Source organism: Leiobunum rupestre, chromosome 7 (genome assembly GCF_980474605.1).
Source record: "Leiobunum rupestre chromosome 7, qqLeiRupe1.1.hap1, whole genome shotgun sequence".
Taxonomy (NCBI): Eukaryota; Metazoa; Arthropoda; class Arachnida; order Opiliones; family Sclerosomatidae; genus Leiobunum; species Leiobunum rupestre.
The window spans coordinates 32,837,710-32,855,745 of NC_143390.1; the positions used below are offsets into that span (position 1 = coordinate 32,837,710).

Genomic DNA, 18,036 nt, shown 5'->3' on the forward strand with positions numbered 1-18,036 from the left:
GTAAAATTTGGTAGCTTTTATTAATTCTGGTTTGTTTGGTTTAACAAAGATCTATATTGTATAAAGTACACAAAGCAAAGTATAAAATTCCTATTACAAAGATATATAGCATTTAAGTAAGTTTTATATAACTCAATAAAGCCTCTTATAAAACATCCGAAGGAAAATATAAAATACATCTCGATTATATATTTATAAATTTAATGGCAAATATAGCCTCCGGGTGTGGTAAACAAATTGAACGAAAAGCCCAAAGAAAATTCAAACGTATTAAGAATTAAAATTTTCCACCCCTGAATTAAACCTTTTTTCTTCCACTATAGACGTTGGAAACGGTATCTACATCTTCATTTCTTGCAAAAACCCGTTCATCCGTTTAAATAAAACCCCCTCGGTTGAATTTTTTTTTACAAATATTTCATAGTTCTTATTAAAAAGAGGCAAAATCCCTCTTCACCCCTCGACGACCGACATTTTCAGTCCAGTGATTTTAATTTTTTTTCTATTCCTACGTATATACACGGTTATTTTTTCCCTCTCCTACCCTCGAGGAGAAAGAAAAGGAGACAAAAAAATATTTTTAATAGCAGGGATTCGGAATTATCCAGCGTGGCTGCTCTCTCCCCTCGTCCTCGCGCCGGAGCCCCGCTCTTGGAGGCTTTTAATAAGCGACCTCTTGAAATCCCCTTAGCAACCGGGGGCTGTATCCTCCTATTTTCCATTAAACTTTCTGACAGTCTTACGGAACGGTTCTTACCCTTTCGCGTCTTTTTGAATGAATTATCAGGTGAGGTTAGGCTCGAATAGGGCACGGACCAATGTGATAAATTATTATTTGCGGAAGGTATACGTTGCTTTGTGACGCGGAAGAATGGTTCGAATCAGGAACCCAAAAAGAATAACTAATAATGGCGTTAATGTTATGGAGTTAACGGAATTTGTCGACCTACGGTATTTAGTACTTTAGACTTTCGAGGTTCCTTAAAACCATATACAATAATCTTTGGATTTAAACAACATATTTGAATAATAGAAGTCCACGTCTTCAATATTGGCAGGAAACGAATCATTTAAAGTTAAATTTTAAATTACAACCAGAGGCCCACCTTTCAAGTAAAAATAAATATAAATATAAAATATATTCGACGCAAATCCTTTTATTTACTTCCCTAGCTACTTCCATCAATTTTAATTTATTTTATATCTGTTTTGGTACATTTTCTTATTGTTACGTTATTTCTTTTTTGTTTTCTGTCTTTCGCGATTCCCATTTTGAGAAAACGAGAAAGGAACAGGCGGACAAACACGGAATCGCAGTTTCAATCGATATTTCGATTACCCCTCGGGTCGTAAATTACCTCGACGGGCTTTGCTTCATCCATTTCGAGCGAAATTGTACAGGCAGAGATTTCGCAAATATACAGAGAGAGAGAGAGAGAGAGAGAGAGAGAGAGAGAGAGAGAGAGAGAGAACCGAATTTTAATACCGTCTCCGGTGTTTTACGAATATAAGCTCGTAATTGGGGTGTGTAATTGGTGCCCCGCCGGAACTCTCGCGCTTACTCCCTCTCTCATTGATCCTCGGCTATAGGAGCCGCTTGGCCCCCCATTCAGCTGAAAGCGTAAATTTCGAGAATATGCCGAAGCATTAATTAGAATTATAAGTTCAATTTAATGGCGTTCCTCGAAACGGTTGGCGAAGAATTCGAAGCCGGCCGTCGTCTACGCGTAACCCCTAATTAAGTATCCGATTCGATGGAGAAAAATCGCTCTTAATTGAACTTTGATTGAATCTTCGCTCGTCTCATTTCAGCCTCAAAATATTTCGTAACTTCAACTGGCGATCTGCTGGTTCGAAACGCCGATCGCCAGGACAGTTTTCGACGATATCAATGCCACGTTAAAAATCAACTCACAGAGGAAACTAAAACCAGTTCTGCGGGTCAACTCATTGTCACAGGTGAGTTTCTTTATCTATAAGTGGGGTGGCTGAGTGGTTAGCACTTTCGCCTCGCAGCAAGTGGAGCCGGGTTCGATCCCAGCTTATGGCACTGGGTGAAAACTCGGAACAACTCCTTCGGCGTTGAGTTTGCAAGTTCTCTCGCCACTAGTTAAGGGGTTTTCCCACTAGCTCTTCGGTTTCCCCTTCCATAAAAACCTATTGAAGTTAATAGTTAGAGTAGGGAGCTGTTGGCTTGAGTGGCCTGCAGTGCTTACCACCACCCTCCTACGCATTATGACCCGGCCACCTGAGTTAATGGCTTTAAAAGTCGCTTGATAACTTAGGCCTAAGGTGGTGCCTTGGGTACTAGCTTATTATTAAATGAGTGTGTCATACCTTTCGGTCTCGACAAGTGATTTCATTATGGATTAACCGATTTCTTTCAAGGTTCATACAGTTTCATATCACTGAAAAACTAAGATAATAAAGTTTTCGACGTAAAATAATGAGAAGTTCATTCTTTATTCAGTACCTTTCAAATAACGATTAGTAATGTTCTCTCTTTTTGTTATTTTGGCATAGCGGTGACCACATCTTATTTCCAAATTATAATTTTTGGGGTCCTATTCCAGGTTCAGGATGGTCATGTAAAGCACCGATAGTTATTAACACACGAAAATGTTTTAGAAATAAGCTCTTAAAAATTTTGATTTTCTTTTGGCAAAGGAAAAGGTCAAGCTCAAATTGGCATCTCGGGGACGTAAAAATAAACCACGATGGTGGCACAATTTATCATTAGTTTTTGGTGCGCTCTATTTTGGAATAACCTTATCTACTACTGCTTTCAAAAGCTAGATGACCCTTTTATTTCATTACCTTAAGTCTCAGGTAACATAATTTTTTGGTATAGAAAATTCGCATAAAATTTAGCTGGGTATTTAAGAATATCACCATTCAGGGTAGTTATTTTTAATTAGACAGTTGAGAAACTGAAATTTGGTATTGGGTTTCAATAATATCATAAGTAAAATAATAACATAAAGTATGACACTTTCTATGATTTTAATGCTAATTTTCTGACCGAACCTTTTTTCGACAAACTACGACTTGGACTTGCATTCGAACAAACAAGGAGACGACCCGAGGTGTTACACATCAATTTTGTTCAAACTCGGGAGGTTGCTAGACCTTCATGTAACTTGAAAAATCCTAAAGTGATTTTATTCAATGGGCAACGGTTTTGCCATGGCAACGAAAAAGGTTACTGACAACATAAAATGGAAATTTTGCCATTGAAAATAACATGGGATTTTGACCGATTCCAAGGGTCGCCCCTAGGAAAAGTTTAAAATACCAAAAAAATCAAAATTGATCATATTTTGATCAATTTGAACCAAATGGGTGAAAATGAACCGATATGGCTAAAATTTTAAAAAATATGAGAAAAAAAATAAAAAAATAAAAACATTGAAAAAAATATTTCAAAATTGATTGAAATAATTTTTCTTTTCAAAATTGAAAAAAATATATAAATTTAAAAAAATATTGATCAAAAACAGTAGTTTCGATCAAAATTCAAAGAAATTGACGGAAATTTATAAGTTGTATAAAATTGGATTAATGTATAGATAAATTGCGATTTTGTGAAAACAAAGTATTTATTTTGGTCAATGTGATCAAACTTGACCAAAATGGGAAAATAATAGATCTAAATTAGCCCATTTTTAAAAGTTTTGTAAAAATTATATAAAAATAAGCTAAATTCGACCCACTACCTCAAAATCTTTTAAATACTTTTTTTAAATTTAAAAATGTTATTAACACTAAAAAGATTATCAAAATCAATAGTTTCGATCCAAAACGATCAAAATTGATAGGAATTGATGGAAATTTATTTATACAGAAAAATTGCTTTTTTTTAATTATTTTCAAAATATTAAAATTTTGTTAAAAAAAAAGTATGAAAAATTTAAAAAAATCAGTAATTTCGATCAAAAACCGCATTAATTTTTAATCTATATCCGTAGTTGTTTTGGTTCTAAAAATTCAAAAATATTATTTACTTAAATAATAAATAAAAAATAAATTAAATTCATTAAAAATTATTTATATTTATTTATTGAACGAAACGGTATTTTTTAATCATAAGGTATAATAATGTTTGGTTTTTAAAATAAATGTTAACTATAGCGAAATAAATTTTGTTCAGTTAGTATATTTTGTCGTCAATATTGGTTTCTTCATGTATACGGTAATACCTAAAAAACAACAGGAAAATTTTAGTGTAATAATTACGTAGTATAATAATTTATTTCATTTAAAATAATTATTAATTTTTAAAATTTTAGATAAACTGATTTTAAATAATGGAAAATAATATAAATAATTAAATTAAAATTAAAATGATTAGTAAAATAGTAATCTATTTTAAATTAAATTGAAATGATTAGTAAAATAGTAATCTATTTTAAATTAAATTAAAATGATTAGTAAAATAGTAATTTATTTTAAATTAAAATTATTAGTAAAATAGTTGTTTTATATTAAAATAAAATACACGTAGTTAATAAATTAAAATTAATAATAAAATAATTATTAATTTATATTATTAATAAATTTAATTTAATTTTAATTAATAAATAATTTAACGAAAGAAAATATTTTCATTAAAAAAATAGTATAATCTAAAATAGTTAAAAATAAAATTAATTAAAAGGAAACAGTTAAAGTTATTTAATTCACTCTTTGATCGTGTCTTTACTGGGCGCCGCCATTTTCATACAGGACTTGAGCTCCACCGTTAAAATGTTTGTTTCCCCTAAAACAGTTTTTGGGGGTCTGTAAGACAATGACGGCTGATTTGGAGAGCGCGTAAAAGAGTTAATAGGATATAATTCAAATTATAGATTATATTAATAGTTAAAATTAAACATTATCGGCATTTTTTAATGGTTTAATTATAATTATATAATTATAATTTCCATTTTATGTTGTCAAAAACATTTTTCGTTGCCATGGCAAAACCGTTGCCCATTGAATAAAATCCCTTTAGGATTTTTCAAGTCACATGAAGGTCTACCAATCCCCCGAGTTTGAACAAAATCGGTGTGTAACACCTCGGGTCGTCTCCTTGTAAGTAGCGTGTTATCGTCCTTGGTAGTAGAATATTTTGCCTTAGACGCTAGTGGGATCTGTGCTAAGAATTAATCCTAGATTGCACAATAGATTTGAAAACAGTGCGGTGATAATTTTTCCTAATTGATATACTTATTATTATTATGTTATGATAATATATAATAATGAACAATTTAAAGTGATGTAGAAGCCAATAAGAAAGTCAGACATTTAAGCTACGTTAAAACAAAATGGACACGTTAGTTTACATCCACAATTTTTCACTTTTATAGGAACAGTTAAAAGTTTAAAGATCAAAATCAATTAAGGACATAAAGCTTTAATAATCTTAGATCGTAACGTATGGATTTAGGCTCACCAATTAAATGTCATGATATTTAATTCAGGAAATTTTGAAATTTTAGTCTAACATCCGGACATGAGTGTAAAATTAATATATTATAAGTTTCGGTACTAATATGAGATCATTTAGGTTTTTCTATCTAAAATTACAACAGTATGGTTTTATATTCTGTTCTAGGAACATTAGATTTAAGGTTCAATATCAGAACATAAATGTTTTATGATTTTATGTTACAAAGTTGTATTGACCCATTCTCAAACCAATACTGGCTTACTTATTTTATTTGAACAATTTTTAATACATTCAATTTTTGCAGTGTAGAGCCTGTATTTGCAACTCCAAAATGTAATAAGTTAAAATAAGGCATTACATAAACTGACAACGGTTAAATTTCTATCGAATACTATTAATTTATTTGCGAAATTCGTAAGTATGCCAAATTTGGTTTAAAAACAAATAAAGAGGAAACATTGAGGAAACGTTAGGTGAAATGAGGTGCCAATATCTAAAAATACCATAAAATGGAGGAATAAGTAATTTCTTAGCGTATAAAATTGAAAGAAAAATCGAAATCGTATGGATTGACCCACATTTTATTTCATCGTTAAGCCTATTCGTCATGCTTTTTCCCTCACCATGTGTCTCTTTAAACTATCAATCGTGTGTCTTTTGCTCTTCATAGCTATAATGGATACAACGTAAATCGATTAAACCGATTGCAGTATTTTCCCCATCAAATGGGCGGTATTGAATGCCATATATAATAGTAATCTTTATTTTTCGCAATTAAGGAAGATAAAGAAACTTCAGTTCTCTTATATAAAAAATTAAGTTTTTATATCACGGTATTGCTGTCTAGGGATTGTTCCGATCGTGCCTCATATCACAAAACACAACAGTTTCTTTCGCTGTAAGGCTAATTATTATCGTTACCGTTGTATAATTAAATATATAGCATATAGCGTTAACAATTGGGAGTTTCATTGCAAAATAAATTAAAGATTATACAATTACAGAATCAGACTTAAGTTTTTCAAATTTGTTGTGGTCTGATAAAATTCGATTTAAACTTAGTAATACGTTCTAGAATTATATATTTCCATAATAGAGGAATCAGATATATTGCCAATCGACTCTATAATCCTGTATTTTCGTTTTGCGTTATTTAAAATAAAGTCAATATTTTGGCTCGAGTTGTATGGCTATTCTAAAGCATTTGAGGATCGATGGTACTGCGCTAGAAAGGGTTGGTAGCTTACTGTTGAAAAAACCAAAATGAATATGGATTTGAAAGGTATTTTATGCCACCGAAACATTAACTTCATAGCGAGGTGAAAATAAGAAATAGCAATCAACAAGTCTATTTCCGGCTGAAAAATGGGTTGAAAATACGGCGTGATAAATTGAGACGCGCGGGAACAAGTACTGTTAAAGAGGGGAGAAGAAGAATAATAAGAAGAAGGGAAAACTTTCGCCTTGGCATTTTTTTGGGTCTTTGGACTCCAGAGAACGGCTGCCGTTGTTAGATAGTTGAAAGGGCAGCGTAGTTGAAGGGAGCAAAAAGATGTCACGATATTACGACTCATCGAGCGATGCTTGTGACAGATGATGGAGAAATGTATCCTTCATCTCCTATACCTCAAGTGGAGCGCGTGCCTCCGCCCAACGACGCCGTGTCCCCTCGGAATACTTTTTTACCGTTTTATTTCTCATCATTTTCGGAATTTCTTGGCAAGCGTTTCTCTCTTCATCTTCTTCTTCTTCGTACAGTGAACGTACGTCTCTGGCTTCTCTCGGTCGACGGTTAAGCGAAAATGACAATTTTTTCCGCCGAATAACGCAACGCGAACAGGACGATATCAATTTCGAATGGGTCTGTCGTAATGCCTTTTCTGCGGGGTATATTTATTTACAAGCGACATGAAGCGACGGTATTACGTCCTGGTATACGTCTGTATAGCCCCGGGAATCCCTTCAAGGCGTATCGCGCTCTTATTCTGTTCTAAAAGGCCTTCCGTGGTCGCTTCGAATTTCCTCTGACCTCTCCTCTCTCTCGGTCTATACGCCCTATTTATCTTGGCTCCAGAATCATCCGTGACTTATGGCTCTGGGGGTCCTCGTAAACTAACCAGAACGTAGATCAAATTTGGACAAGCCAACACTCGCTGGATACCTCGTGTTTGGGTTCCCGTTTAATACAGCTGCTACGAAACTATTACCCGCCTTATGGTTGGCACCAACAACGTGTAGTTAAGCGTGAGGCGGATAATATATATCGCCGTTAGCCGAACTGGCTGTTGATTGTTGACTTCGTTCCACCGGGGTATAGTTGCCGGGGCGTCTTCTTCAAATCTATTCTTTTATTAGTCGGGTCGTATCCGATAAAGCCGAGATATCTAGCTAACCGAACTCGGTTTTCCCTCGCTGACTCGCTTTCTGTTTGCTCCGATTTGGTACCGAGGGGATACACGCGGTACAGGGTGGAAGGAAGAAGAGACCCGGTTTCATTACGCCAGGGTCGAAGGTGACCAATCGATTCCTTATTTGTCTAAGACGGTATAGCGCGCCGTTCCTCCGATGTTTGCCCGGCAAGGCTTCAATTGGGTGATATCTCGGCTCACCGTCCCGCCCGTATCAGCTTTCGTCCACACTGTTTTCGTTCTTCATATTGGGCCCAACTGTTTGTCCTTCTCTAGAATATCCCGTACGTTGGCCCGCGGATACCCGCTTAGATAAAAAAAAATGTTAAGCAAGAACCGCGCTAATGCAATAGTGCTTTGTACAAATACGCGCTATATGTACGGTATGGAAACCGGTACGAGGTATAGCGAAGACGCTCTACCCTCGAAAATAAAGAAACTCTTTCATCGTATCGTCTTTCTGGACGTTTTTCTTTGCCTCCCTATTCTTCGCTCAATTGTTTGCGGTAAAAAGGAGATACAGAAATGGTGGAAAAGCTATAGCCGAAAGGCCATATAATCGAGGTGAACCTTTTGCCCTCTATCGAAAAAAATAATGCTTTCATTACCGAAAATTGGTAGAATGTCGAGAGATTGAGTCAGCCAGGGTTCGCTACTAGAGAGATAAATTGACTGGAAACACTAATTACTTCTGTTATAACTGCCCCAAAAACTAACATTTTATTTTCGTGGAAGTTCTATATAACCTTGTTATACAGGGTGTTTCAGAAGTGAGAACCCAGATAGAAAACCGGTTTTAAAGGGGTAGTAGGAAATTTTACTACTACCCCTTTAAAACCGGTTTTCTATCTGGGTTCTTATGTTCTTGGAAAGTTTACATTTAGGCGTTTTTAGGCCAAACTTTAACGCTCTCTAGCGCTTTTCCTAATCGTCGCAGAGGATCGCGACAAAGACAGTCAAACATCTTTACTCAACCCCTATAACACCTCAAATTTATTGCACTGACTTCTGAAACGCCCTGTATATAGTGAGTCGCTAGATATTAATGGGTTTTTACTGAGCTTCGGAAATAGTTAATAGATTTCCTTTTTGACATTAACCTTTGTTTTTTAAATTTGGTTTATAAGCCCTTTTTGGAGCACTGTTGTGGAATCACCTTTAAATAATCTCCTCCGAATAAACTTTTCTTTTTTCTTGATAAATGGAATTTGAATCTTATTTTCTTTAATCAATTGTCAGGGTAAATATAACACTGTTAATTAAACCAATACAGGTTGTTTTAAATACGCTAGTAATTAGAGGAACATTTTTATTTTAATAGTACACTAGTGAAAAAAATAAAATTGTAATCGAAATCCCATTTCCACCGAAATAAATCCCCGCTAACAAGGGCGATTCTTTTTGTATTTTTTTAAGCTGTAGGTATAGCTGCTTAAAGAAGGCGGATTGGATCGATACGGAAAATAAGTTACTATTTTTTTATTCTTAGTCCTTGAGCTAGCAACAACGTTTTTACGCGCTAAATGGGAGAATTTAAGGAACGAAGAATTCTTAGGACTACTCGGTTTATATATATACTCCATCCACTTTCCCAGGCTCACTTTTGCCCTCACATTCGCGATCTCACTCGGATGGAAATTCTTCACGCAATTTCTCTCAGGTCATGCATGATATCGAAATGACTCGAGGAGCAAATCTCAGGCCGCCACCGCCGCCGAAACTCTTCTCACGCCCGGGGTTCTCGCGTCTATTCCGTATACGTATATAGTCGGCGATTTATAATCGAAAGTAGCCGGGAAATAAACGACTCGCCGACTGCAGTTCTGGCCTAATAGAGCTCCGAGATTGAATGGCCTTGTATTATTAGACTCGGGAACCCGGGGCGTTCGTACTCGAAATAATTTAAATGGAAGTGGGCATCGATTTCGATCTTTCCACGTTTCCCCTTCTAAAGACTAGAAAATGACCTACGATATAATTCAAAATTACCGCGATAATTATCGAACTTCTCGTTGAAGTATACGTATTTTTATAATTGGCATATAGGCGGTTTGTAGCCCTTATCATCGTATCTCTACGATTTTCGCGATTTTTCAGTAATAAAAGCAATAAACGTCGATCAGCGTTTCCCTTTGGAAATTCGGGTTGATGACTACATTATACCCTATTGATTTTCTCCGTTTGAAGCTCACGCTATCTAAATTACGAATTTATTTCGGAACTTTGGAATTCGACGAGTCCCAATGGGACGCGGAAGGAGATTACGACGACTGGCACATTTCGTACAACCCTCCGACTTGTAAATTCGACCCTGTTCTCTCCATTAAAATTGGTGGTAATTGGCGCAAATCGATAATGTTACCACTCTCGCGTCTTCAGCAGTCAATCTAAGGCGCCCCACATTCGCATCTCTCTCCCTATAGTTATCTCTCGTCTTTTGTTAGCCAAACGTATTCGAAGAAACGTTCACTTCGGTCCCCTTGCCAAGCCCGGCTGCTATTTTATACCACCGGCATCACCACGGCGGAAGGGTACGGACACGGCAGGGCCTTCGCGTAATCAATCACCGGGACCAACCGCGGTTCGATACTCGTAAGAGGGGGGACTTAAGGAGTCTTAAGGCGAGGCTGGGTTTGAGGGGCCCTTTGCACGTTCGGTCGGACAGGCTCGCCAACGCCAATTACGCGAACCCTTTTACTATTCAGCGTTTTAGTCGAATTCCACTCAAACAAGAGGCAGCCCTCAGCCCGATGTAAATTCTAATTAGGGAGCGGCGAATCATTCAGCGCCAGTCCAGTTCGCGATCTCTTTTTAGCCCTTGCCCGATCACCCCGCTCAAAGCCGTTGTCAGGCTTACGCCTGGGCGTGTTCGAGCTAGATCGCTAATTTCACCTTGATTTATTCCTTTATTACTTTTCTGCTGGGATCGTGAAATATTGTTCGGACGGAAGTGCTAGTTTCTCTCCCCGTCTTTTACAACCGCCCACGTTTTCCCGAATCGGAATAGCGGATCGCTTATTTCGATCTATATTATTCTTCCCCCTTTTCGCGAGCTCTCTTTCCAAATTTAGTTTCGGGAAATGTAGCTCGATAATAATCCACTTAAAAGGTTTTCCAGATTGGATGCCAATCTATTTTATTTTATAACCATTGAAGTAAAGAATTATCCGAAAGGGAAAGAGTTCTATTTTTCATGACCGGATCATTTTTAATAAACCGAACAGTTTGAATCGGAATAAGTGTCTCGGGAATGTCACTCGTTAAAATTTATCACAAAATGCAAATTTCCAAACTATTTGTAATTCAAAGAGAGCTTCGAAAGTAGGATTTATAAGGTTCAAATCGAAACTCGCAATTTGAGGTCCACACGCTTTCTAAATCGGATATAATCCCAACATTGTGATTAAAATGTAATATAGATAATGCTAAATAAGGTTTGATAAATAGTAAAACTATACATTAGCAATTTATCTCTTCAGTAAAATTTAGAAGGCGAACCACGAGCTCTTAGACTTTTCAACTTGTATTACCAATGTTTTATTTTCCATTACGATATGTTTGAAAATGGGATTTTAAAAACGAGGCTGACATTTGTACGAACAGAGATAGCTCTGGCAATCGATTAGAAGCGAATGCGAATTCAAAGTTTCGACCCTGTGGCATGGGGCCTCGATCGCTTATCATTCTTCAATTCTCGTTCTTTACATTAACGAGTTTTTAAGATTTCCGGGAGCTGCTGAAACGAAGCCTTTGAGGCAAAAGAAAAATGAAATTTTCGGAGTTTTGTCGGAATTTAATCTTTCGTAAACAACCTGGGTTTTCTTCATTATTCAATTTCGAGACCCCGACTGCGAACTCTTAGTAAAGTATGGCCTTACGCGGCTATAGTTGGCCTCCTGATCTCATTCCCTGTGATCTATAGCTTGGAGCTCTTAGCCGAGTTTCGCCCTCCCTCTCGTTATTTATCTGGAATCTTAATTCCCTATTCTGCCGATTCCGGAGCCAGGCTCTTCCCTGCCGCCGGGTGGCCGCGTAATCCAGGCCGGCTCAGTCTGACAGACGATAGCGAGAGATTTCCGAGAGTGAAGAATGCGATTCTCTAATCCCCCCATTCTTGTTTCGGTCTCGCCTCCCTCCGCAACGTACGAGCCGAGGAAGCGCGAACTGGCTCTGTCTTTCCATCTTCTTCTTCTAGCCCTTTCGGACCGCTAGAGCGCCTATGGCACTCGCTACGGGAGAAGCTTGGAGTAAGGTTTCATTGCAGGGTCTGTGTCAACAGGATATTTTAGCGATTTTCTCCAGAGGGACTGGCCAGAGGAGATAAGCCTGAGCTACACGTCGAAGTCGTAGAATACAAGCTAGATCTCTCCTACGGCGCGCTTTGCTTCCCTTCTTCGTCTTCTGGTTCCTCCGAGGTTTCCTTTTACGCTCTTGACTTTTTTCTTTAACGCTATTTCTATAGGATAAAAAAGTTTCAAATTTTGAGATGTTGTTTCTTTTTTTAATTTAAAACCACCCAGCTTTTTTTAACCCATTAATCAAATTTATTTTCATTCGTTGCTTTCGGGTTATTTCTTAAAACGTAAAATTTTAATGTTATAATAATTTAATGCGTGTTAAGACGTCGGGGATTATTCCTGACGTAAAATAGGCGGATAGAAATAATTTATTACGAATGGGTTATTAATGGCCATGAAAATGTAATAGTAGTTTCAACTCCGAAAAGAAGACAAAATAAAAGCTGACTTTACAGTGGACAACGGCGCTCAGGGTGAAGCGCGCAACCAGGGACAGCCTTTGCTCCGCACGCTTTGTAATCGTGTTTGATCTTAACTCGCAAAATAAAATTAAATAAATCGGCTAATAACTTGTGAAAGATTTATAAATTTAAAACACTCGAGGAATTTAATTTTATCAGCAAAGTTTCGGAGCGAAGAAAAATTTCGGGATTAGGAAAGGGTGGTGATAGTCGAGAATTAGTCTGATCTTCCTTCCGCTTCCGTGAATTTAATTATTCTTAATACGTATGAATAACGCGACCCCGCCAACTTAATCTTTAGCAAAGTACGTGATGGAGACCAAAGAGTGGGTTATACTATCTTTTATCCGTGACATAGGATTCCCCTTTGGGTCGTAACTTCGTGGAAGAGTGCCTCTATTCGGGCGCCCTCTCTTTTAGTTCCGAGAATTGTTGCCCGTATCTCGTCGCCCGTAAATCCCAGAGAGTGGAAAGGTGTGTTCGGCCTGGATGAACGGCCGACAAATCCTCAGCGGATTAAAGGATTTTCGACTACTCAAGCGTCTCTCTTCTGACCATCTTTCTCGGCGGCTAAGCTCGCTCCCTCCCGCCATACTTAGATCGAATGTATTATATATACCCTCCTTTTACGAAGGTACAAACACTGACGTGTCTATAAAGACTCGTAGATATATAAATAACTTCCATAACACGAAAAGAATACGGGACAACGCTCTCGGCCGTTTGCAAGACGGAGATATTTCGCCTCGCTTCCTGCTTAAAAGTTTTAGCGGCGTTCCTCCCATCAAAGCAGTCTGCAGCGCGAAGACCCAAAAAATGAAGGACTGAGATTTTAGGAGATTGAGAACATCAGGAAATGAAGCTTATACCCAGAAAGACGTATAGGGCTTGCCGCGCGTGCTTTCACCGCTAGGCGTTCCACCCTACTCCGTAACGGATCCGTTTCAACTATCCGCTAGACTTCACCGCGTTTAGAAGTGGCTCTATACGGAAGGCGTGGTGGATGCGATAAGGCATTTAACCGGTCGACTATAGCTTTCTTAGTCGCCTTTATCCATCGCAACTCATATTTTTATTTATCTGCTGCTTTTGTTTTTCTCGCTCCGCTCGTGTCTAAATTCGGTAAGGAACTTTAGTTCCATGGCATGCCTTCCTAGCGAATGATCTCCCCTAATTTGTCTCCCTGATGAATAGCGTTTCCGATTGCAACGGACGCTTTTATTAGCCACCAGAAGACGGACTCTTTTAATGTGAAAAACATTAATATTTCATTGTAGAAACATTTTTCTAAACTATATTTTCTTCTAACAGATATAACTCTTAACTGCGCCCTGTAAGTACCGCTACATAAATGTAAAGGGATTATATTATATTTCTAACGAAAGATGTATCCATCGTGGCCATTGAGAGAATGTTTCCGACTTTTTGTGATTATATTTTCGTTGCTTTCGGTGCTAGATTAAAGCGCAATTCTTCTTTGTAAAGATCTAGTTACGTTTTATTCTATTCCGGTCGTAGGTTAGAAATATTTAGCAAAACAATGCATTTTCAATGACCCTTCAAAATTGGCAAGAAGAAATTTGTATCAGAGTTTTTCTCAATTAAGTGCACTAAAAACAATCCGAAATAATGTTGGAAATCGGTAGAGCCGTTCGAAAGTTAATGACTTCTTTCTGAAAATTTGCTTTTAAATTTACGGTTTTAGTTGGCACTAACGAAATGTTATACAGCTAATATTTTTTAGATGAGCTAGGGAAATATGGGACTCTTTGACCTATTTTATTTAACTAATAAATGTTTTGCAGTGAACTTGGCAAACAATTTGCTATTTATTTTAACGAAAAAGAACACCCAACGGACTGATATTCTGAGAATAATTAAAACGGGTTTTATTTATCTCAGATTTTTATAAATAAATAAATTGGGGCTACCTCTGCAATCTTTATTAAAATTTTAATAAAAACAAATAAAAAAATGAAACACAGCCTTTGGTGTATTTAGAACTGAAACAAAAAGATAAAAATAATTTCCTTAAACTGGGATCGTGACGTACAAAGCAAGAACTATGGTTAATTTTACTAGCCTCATCTAAGGGCAGATAGCTTTGTTAATAGGTGTATACTAATAATTATTTAGGGTTACTTTTCAGAACGCTACGATGGATTTAATGTTCTCAATTGTGAATAAATCGGATGCAATTTTCTTAGTGTCAAATTAATTTTAATTGCTAATTATTTTTTTAACCTTCGACGAAAATAGAATAAATTGTAAACAGACCTTTACAAAGAGGTATTGCACTTTAATGTAGCACCGATAGGAACGAAAATATAATAAAATAAGTGTTCGGAATCTTTCTTCCACGAAGGTACCTTTGTACCAAATGAGAGCGAATTTCGGCCAAATCGAGCATGTGTACACAAACAACCTGTATCACTACTCCCGAATATGTTATTTTACAAAAATTACTCTGTTCGAATATTTACCCATCTGAAATACCTTAAGAAAATCACTATGTATTTCGCCTCGCACTATTTTTTTCTTCCGAAACGTGATTTGAAAAATCACCAAGAGCCTGTGAATAACCTTAGCAGTATACAGGGTCTTTTTTTTGCTCGGAAAAGTGTTTTTTTTTTCAAAAACTATTTATAGTACCGATTTCAAATTTGGAAGGTCAATTCTCTATACCGGGGGACATCAGTTTGAGAAATTTGAGCGTTTTCGGTAATGTTTTTCACCAATTTTTAAAAATTATTTTTCGACCACTAGGTGCGAGATAAAAAATTTATATTATAAAGTTGTAGGCCGTCATCGAAAACCCTTAAAAATTGTTCACTTGACGAAAAACAACTTATTTATCAGTGAAAATTCGAGCTTGAAAAATTTACAAGTTGGTGAAGCCAAATTACGATTGTTTGAAACGATAATTGAAAAGGGAACAAGTCTAATACAAACGTAGTAGAGTTTTCACACTTGAAAAAATGTACACGTTTGGTTTTTAAATGCAGATATTTTATTCACACCATTGGCTGCAACACAGGTTTGTTCGCGGACAATTAAGTTCTCAAACGCTTTCTCTACCATTTCTGGTGTGACGTCTCGGCAAGCACTGATTATTCGTCTAATGAGTTCCTCCCTAGTTTCAATGGGCGTGGCGTATACCTTTGCTTTAACGAATCCCCAGAGAAAATAATCCAGCGGTGTTAGGTCAGGTGACCTTGCTGGCCAATGCACTGGACCATTTATCCCTATCCACCTTTCAGGAAACTCGTTGTTGAGGTGCTCAGTTACTTGCCGGGAAAAATGCGGAGGGGCGCCATCTTGCTGAAACCACAACTGACGTCTTTCAGCCAATGGAAGGTCGTCGATTGCGTCACTCAGTTCGTTCTGTAGAAAATGTAAATACCTTTGGCCGTTGAGGTTCGTCGGCAGGAAAAAGGGACCAATCAAACGGTTTCCAACAAGTCCAACCCAAACATTGACCCGTTCAAATTGAACCTGGTGATGATATTCAAAACCCCAATGTGGGTTGATGTCAGACCAAAGATGGCTGTTTTGATGATTAAAGGGCCCATCTCTAGAAAATGACGCTTCGTCGGAGAACAAAACATGGCGCAAAAATTGTCTATCTTCTTGGACAGCATTTAGTAACCAGTTGCTAAATTCATAACGTCTTTGATGGTCTCCGTCAATTAGTCCTTGGTGGAGCGTAGCTCTGTATGGGTGATAGCGATTCTTACGAAGAATTTTCCACACACGATTTGCAGAACAACCCAAATCAGCAGCGGCGTTAGCGCAACTGTGACGAGGATATGCCACAAAGTACGCGAGTACATGGTTCTCGAAGTCTAAATCCGGTTGACCCAATCCGCGAAACCTAGGTTGCAAGTGACCAAATTGATTGAAATCGTGAATTGCTCGTCTTACTGTATTTACAGATGGTGCTCCATTTGGATGTCTTTCTGCGAAGATTTCAGTCACTCTTCTAAGGTTTTGCGCTGCTTCTCCATAGTAAATGGCAACTATCTCGGTACGCTCAGCTACTGAATAACGAGGCATTGTTCGAAATATTATCAAACACTGATAATAATCTCCCAAAGTTTTCCTTTAAATACCCAATGCATGTTTAGGATTGACCTATAGCCTCGTGTTTTTTAAATCCGGTCGTTTTTTTAACCAAAGTTTCAACTGGATTAGGTAATTCGGTTTCAATTATCGTTTCAAACAATCGTAATTTGGCTTCACCAACTTGTAAATTTTTCAAGCTCGAATTTTCACTGATAAATAAATTGTTTTTCGTCGAGTGAACAATTTTTAAGGGTTTTCGATGACGGCCTACAATTTTATAATAGAAATTTTTTATCTCGCACCTAGTGGTCGAAAAATAATTTTTCAAAATTGGTGAAAAACATTACCGAAAACGCTCAAATTTATCAAACTGATGTCCCCCGGTATAGAGAATTGACCTTCCAAATTTGAAATCGGTACTATAAATAGTTTTTGAAAACAAACACTTTTCCGAGCAAAAAAAAAAGACCCTGTATATGAAGATTAATATTTATTTGGTACGAGTTATATTGTATATTTCTGAATTTATTAATTTACCCACTCCAGGAATCCGAATCATCACTTTTATTTAGACCTCGAGAATAAGTCGATGGTATTTATTGTCATCTATCAAAGATTTTAGACTTAAATATCGACATTCATTTTTTGGCGTCATAATATATTAAATCCAGAGATATTCAAATTTCTATAAAAAAAAAAGGACTCTGAGACTTTAACTCGGATAAAGACGCGTCGCTGAAAAAAAATAAAAATATATCCACGATGGTATTTGGACGCTTTCCCGGTCCTCTTTCGGACAATGATATATTTGATTCTCGCTCGGCTATCCCTCTCATATTTCCTTACTTCTTACAGTCTCTCTTTTATATTCAACGCTTCGGTGTTCCTTCGCTCATAGACGTCTTTCTTTTCTCCTTTACAAGTAGAGATTGATACTGGAGCTTAACGTTTTAGAGATGCAGATCCAACGGATTCGGGCCTCTCTTCCGCACAAAGACGCCGCGGCTTAGATGGTGCCCGCTCTCTCTTCTTATAAAAGAAAGGAGTAAGACGAGGACTTCTTAAAGAGGTGGCGAGGAGGATCTCTTTCTTCATGCCTCATGAATGCCAGAATGTCCAAAATCATTAGCGTATACGGGCTCTTTGCGGCGAGTTCCCTTCGGGGCCCTCTTGCCCTTTTTCGCCTTGGCTTATACGAAGAGATATGAAGGATCTCTCAGTAGTCGAATAAAGTAGACGCTCTCCCTGAGAAAGTCGTTGGAGGATGCGCGAAGAGAGTACGAGCTTGCTAACGCCATTCGTATAGTCAGTATAATAAGGAAGACAAATCGGCCCCACACTCTCTGGGTTTCTCGGTGTTGCGCGTCTGTTGT

General features: G+C 37.2%; 1 protein-coding gene across 2 annotated transcripts in view; it reads left to right on the forward strand.

Annotated features, from left to right (window-relative positions):
• The window catches only part of LOC149936087 (cell adhesion molecule Dscam1-like), a 90,706-nt gene that overhangs the window by 18,468 nt on the left and 54,202 nt on the right, over window positions 1-18,036 (forward strand). For both annotated transcript variants that reach the window (XM_090154035.1, XM_090154036.1), the window contains exon 4: window positions 1,813-1,959. In XM_090154035.1, coding sequence (XP_090010161.1) covers window positions 1,813-1,959 — 147 coding nt within the window. The remainder of the gene's footprint in view (window positions 1-1,812; window positions 1,960-18,036) is intronic.